Here is a 5,432-nt window from a genome sequence, read left to right on the forward strand (position 1 = left end):
TCCTTACGTTTTCATTTGGTTATTTATACGCTACAATAAGCGATTATTGTGAAAATCGCGTTGTAAACTTTAACGCATTCACGCCGTGTACAAATTATCGGTATATGTGTTTGACACGTTGTTACGTGCAATTCTCGTTAGTGTTTAAGAAAACGTGTTTGATTTGCGCATGCGTTGTATGTGTATCGTCATCGCGTCGCTTATTTTCAACGTCATCTTCCAGCGCGTGCGTTACCTTGTGGCTGACAGTCAGCAGTAAGCCACACGGTTAGTTAATGCTGTTAAGACAATCTGTAGCTTTTCTCAGTTAAAACAATGTCTTCGCTTTTAAAGGTGGACAGTGAAATCAAGTCAAAGGTAAGCCGGTTCGCGTTTAACTGTTTAATTAAGCCGAATATAATCGATCGTTAGCAGGCTAACAAATTGTAGCTGCTAAAGCCGGTGTGCGCGTGAAGCCTCATGAGCTAAAGGCTATTTGGCTAAATTTCCCGCCTGTCGTCACTGAAAACGGTTTTAATCCCACTTTATTATCATGATTACGTTTTTAGACCAATATAGTTGTCCTGTCCTACACGTGAATGAATTACTATTGTGGATGAATCGATGTAACACGTCCTGCACATCTGTTGTTCATTAGCCGGTTAGCTGCTTTGCGTCGCTTGTGCTCGTGACTTCGACATATTTAGCTGAACGGTCATACATTTGGGTTTGGTAACAGTCTAGTAAAGAACTTTAGGTAATCTGAGCTGTTTGGCTACGCCTTAAACCAACAAGTCTTCTAGTTTAATCAAAACACAAACTAGGGTTTAACCAGTAGTGGTTAAGGTGTTGGGCTACCATTCAGAAGGTTGTGAGTTCGATCCCATGTCCACCAAGCTGCCACTGTTGGGCCCCTGAGCAGTGGCCCTTAACCCTCAATTGCTCAGCTGTATAAAAATGAGATTATGTAAGTCGCTCTGGTTATTAAGGGAGTCTGCTGTAAATGTTAAGTTTATCTTTTTTGGTTTTCTTTTTTTTTGACTCTAGGTTGATGTTTTCAGGGAAAGAATAACATCAGAGGTAAGTCACAGGTCTTCGGAATAGCAAACAAACAGTTCTTTGGTTGCTTCTGTGACTAATTTGGTTTTTGATTCAGGCAGAAGATCTGGTGGCAAATTTCTTCCCAAAGAAACTATTAGAATTGGATCAGTTTCTCAAGGTAAGAAATTATTTATTTCAAAATAAAGTTCTTTCCTGTAATTTAAATCAAATTGTGATTAGTTTTATAGATCCCTATTAAACTATATTAATAATTATCATTTATTTCCAGGAACCTGTAATAAATATTCGTGATCTGAAAGAAATCCATTCTGAGTTGAACTTGGCTGTACCGGACCCTATTCTGCTTACAGACATCCATGATGGACTTGAGGGAGTAAGAGAATTAGTTTGTTTAATACTTCATTCACTTTACTTAATTTCAGAATGAATCACATCGAAATGTCGCTACAGGTTTAATAGTATGCACATTTTAAATAACCCTTCTTTGCTTTAATAACAGCAAAATGCCAAGAAGAGAAAACTTGAAGATGGTACTGGAGATGACAAAGGTGAGATCTGCAGTGTGTAAGCTCGGTGGCTTTTGTTGTGAAAGTCTATTGCATCTCAAAATGCATTCTCCTCTTGTGTATGTAGTTGGTGGAACCAAGGTGTACATAATGCCTGGTGGAATGATGAAAAGCAATGGCAAGCTGGTGGACCTGATTGAGAGAGTTAAGCCTGAGATCAGAACCCTCATAGAGAAGTGCAACACTGTAGGTCCATGATCGCAGCAGATATTATCATTACACACTCCTACAGGGCATTTTGATTAATTTTACTTGCTTGTTGTTTGTGTATGTTTTAGGTCAAGATGTGGGTGCAGTTGTTGATCCCAAGAATAGAAGATGGCAATAATTTTGGTGTTTCAATCCAGGTATAATTTTGTTTTATGATTTTTACGCAGGTTTTTTTTTTTTTTTATGCAGTATGCAATTTTTATGGAGTAGCTAATGAGTGATGAAACAATTCTGTTATTCATCACAACAAAGTGTAGATTGATTGCGTTTGGGGCAGGCATGAAGTGTAATTTTCTAAAACCTTTGCATAACAGGCTTGATGTATGAAAATATTAACTTTTGAAAGCATTTTAACTGACCAACTGGCATAACTACTTACAGGAGGAGACTGTGGCTGAGCTCAGAACAGTGGAGGGAGAGGCAGCCTCTTATCTGGACCAGATATCCAGGTACTGCCTTCAGATTCTAAAATGCATCGATCAGTTCGTTTAACATTAAAACCACTGACAGATGAAATAGATAGCATTGATTATTTTTTTTAAATGTCAAGGAGTCAAATACAGTAGGCATCTTGTGAACAGTCAGTTCTCGGTGTGATGTGTTCTTAGTCTGCAGTTGTTAGTACCTACCAAAAGGTTCCAAGGAAGACCTAGACAAAGCCCAAAATGATGTGGAATAAAATCTTTTACGCATAGGTTGTTAGTTCTGTCCTCCTGTCCTCAAATGACACTACACATCAATATTGCACAAATAACAAGCAACCAAAACACCCTTTTTACCTTACTATTCATGTAAATATACAATGGAAATGTTTAAATAGTTGGGTTGCTTTAAACTTGTGTGATTCCGTAGCTACGTATAGCATTGTCATGCTTATAATCAAGTCTTGGTTAAATAAAGTAGCTGAATTTTTGTCCAGCTCCTCATTTATTTTGGATTTATTTCCCCAACTGTTCATAAGAAATAGTTATTTATAGTCTCTGGAAAGCATCTTGATCATTTGTGTCAGCATCCGGTATTAATTTTGGTGTCAGTAGTCATCTGTTGGTTGAGGATATTTTAAACATTCCCTGGACACTTAGCTTGGAATGAAAATTTGTGTTCCAAATCCCTCTAAATAAGGATTGTGGTAAAAAAAAATCCAATTGCCATAATGTGATTTTTATAATTGGAGACATTCCATATGTGCCACAGTTAATGAACAACTTAATAATTCTTAATAATGCTTGTTTTACAATCTTTCTAAATGATGCACTGCAAAATGTCTTTTAAGCATTCTGAATGTTGCTCTAAAATCAAATCTTGCCACAAATTTTAAATGGTCTGGTCATTTTTGTTTTTTGAATTGTGTATTTTACTCACTGTTAAAGATAAAGTTGAACAATCAGTGTTTTTTTTTTTTTTTCTTTTTCTCTCTCTTATATGCAGATACTACATCACAAGAGCAAAGCTAGTGTCAAAAATAGCAAAATATCCACATGTGGTAAGCAGTGTCTAAGTATTTGAACAAGAACAGACTTTTTGCTGAGTTGAAATTATGCAGTAATAATGTTGGTTTAATATCTAGACGTAACAATGTTTAGAGCTAAGTGTAAATGTGTCATTAGCATCTAGATTATTTTGCTGATGTCTTTCAACATAAGAACAAGTTTCATTTTTTTTATATATAACAGGAGGACTATAGGCGCACAGTAACAGAGATTGATGAGAAGGAGTACATAAGTCTCAAGATCATAGTCTCAGAACTGAGAAATCAATATGTAAGTTTTCAGAGAGAAAAACAAATGCATTTTCTTATTACCCTTTGCATATGATTTGAATGTTTGAGTTGCTGTGCCAGTTAGTAGATTAAACTTGTTTTACAGGTAACTTTGCATGATATGATCCTGAAGAACATTGAGAAGATAAAACGGCCGCGAAGCAGCAATACAGATGCTCTCTACTAAACGCTCACCTTCTGATCTCCTAACCCTTTTTTGTCCATGGGACTAGTTGGAACCTTTTGGACTGGTTCTGATGCATTTATAAACCCGTTAAAACCAGGCCAAGACAAGCCAGCTCCGTCAGGCTGTTAACGGAACTGTAATATATGATCGTTATTTTAAACCCTTTAAAAAAATTCCCTTCAACTTCCTAGTGAACAGTGTTAATGTATGGAGAATCTGAATGTGCATCATGAGGAGGTTGCCTAAGTTGGTTTTCCTATTTAATTAAACAAATATCTTAACATTGGGGTTTCTTTTATCTTTCACAAAACCAAATGCAGAGTTGCACTGTTTTGAGGGTTCTAAGGCATTTTACATGTTTTAGGCTCGGTTTAGAGACTGATATAAAACACACACAAGCTCGTCCGATGATCGGTTTCTCCAGTTGAGTTGCGGATTTTTGAAGTTCTTATCAATGCTGTATTTTACTTATTTCAATCTGTTCATCTTGTATATTTAAAAGTAGTTGAAGATGAACAGCTGTATTTGTGAATCATTTTACATTCACTGAGTTAGATCTTATTTCATGATGCTGCAATGCAGATATTTTACCATGTTTTTCATCCTCATTGACCCACCAAAATCTCAAAGCTTCATATGGCTCTTATTTTTGTCCCGTTTTAAGAGATGTGTTTTGCTGAATAAAATGAAATTTTTTTTTTTTCATTGTGTTGAATTAATGATTTCATGGTCCTTCGTTCCCAACCTAATTGAGAATTATCAATAAGAGCTATGTTAAATGAATTTGCCATTTATTTTAAATTAATAAAGAGGTTGATTGACTGAATTAGCAGTTTGCAAATAAAATTGCTACTTGGAGGGAAATCATTTCAATTTCATTTTTAATGCAGTCTATTCAATATATGCAGTCAGTCTGTTATTGAGATCAGGTGTGCAAGTCAGCTTGTGACCAGTAGATGGCAGATATGCTACCAACATTCTGTCTGACCTTAAGATACTGTTACGAGGACTCTTTGATAGCATGATACACGTATAAGTTTATTTAGATAGAATTTTTCTGTCTGTCGAGAGATAGATTTGCATGACATTGCCAGTCATTTTATTAGGAATACATACACATCTCAGGCACCTAAAAAGTTATATAATAATACGGGGGCTGTATAAACTGCTACTCCATACATATACAGATCAACAGCTTCAATTAATTTAATGTTCCTATAATGCATCAAAATGGGAAAAATGTGATTTCAGTGACTGGCTGACTTCTAGGGTTAGTAGTGCCAGGTCCTATCATTGGGGTTTTCAGTGGCACCAAAAACATCAAGCAAGCAGTAGTTCTGCAGATGAAGACACCTTTTTGTTGAAGGAGGTCTGAGAAGAATGGTCAGACTGGCTCAAGCTGAAAGGAAGGCTATAGTCATTCAAATAATCCCTCTACAATTATGATGAGCAGAAAAGTATCTCAATATGCAGAACATAAAGAACGTTTGGGCAGATGAGCTACAAAAGCAGAAGTCCACATCAGGTTCAGGTTCAAAATGCTTCCTCCTTGTTTCCCATAAAGACGGTAGACTAGTATAATATACAATACTGTATAAATATTATACTCCCAGGTAAAGCAATTCCTTAACAGAATTATAAGCTAAAGTAATTGAGACAGTTTTACACA

General features: G+C 36.0%; 1 protein-coding gene across 1 annotated transcript; it reads left to right on the top strand.

Annotated features, from left to right (window-relative positions):
• Nucleotides 1–201: 201 nt before the first annotated feature.
• On the top strand, nt 202–4,464 carry psme3 (proteasome activator subunit 3). Its single transcript, XM_060859019.1, has 11 exons — nt 202–357; nt 1,027–1,059; nt 1,136–1,198; nt 1,310–1,414; nt 1,541–1,589; nt 1,675–1,793; nt 1,886–1,954; nt 2,199–2,266; nt 3,246–3,300; nt 3,491–3,577; nt 3,683–4,464. The coding sequence occupies exons 1-11, from the start codon at nt 316–318 to the stop codon at nt 3,761–3,763; spliced, it is 771 nt and encodes a 256-aa protein (XP_060715002.1). The 5' UTR covers nt 202–315; the 3' UTR covers nt 3,764–4,464.
• Nucleotides 4,465–5,432: the final 968 nt, after the last annotated feature.

Source organism: Tachysurus vachellii, chromosome 2, assembly GCF_030014155.1.
Source record: "Tachysurus vachellii isolate PV-2020 chromosome 2, HZAU_Pvac_v1, whole genome shotgun sequence".
Classification (NCBI taxonomy): Eukaryota; Metazoa; Chordata; class Actinopteri; order Siluriformes; family Bagridae; genus Tachysurus; species Tachysurus vachellii.

Excerpts from the sequence above, each read along its gene's own strand:
- psme3 (XM_060859019.1), top strand. The coding sequence starts at position 316 with ATGTCTTCGCTTTTAAAGGTGGACAGTGAAATCAAGTCAAAG. Across the intron at positions 1,590-1,674 it reads TGGTACTGGAGATGACAAAG|TTGGTGGAACCAAGGTGTAC; the intron begins GTGAGATCTGCA and ends TTGTGTATGTAG. Across the intron at positions 1,794-1,885 it reads TCATAGAGAAGTGCAACACT|GTCAAGATGTGGGTGCAGTT; the intron begins GTAGGTCCATGA and ends TGTATGTTTTAG.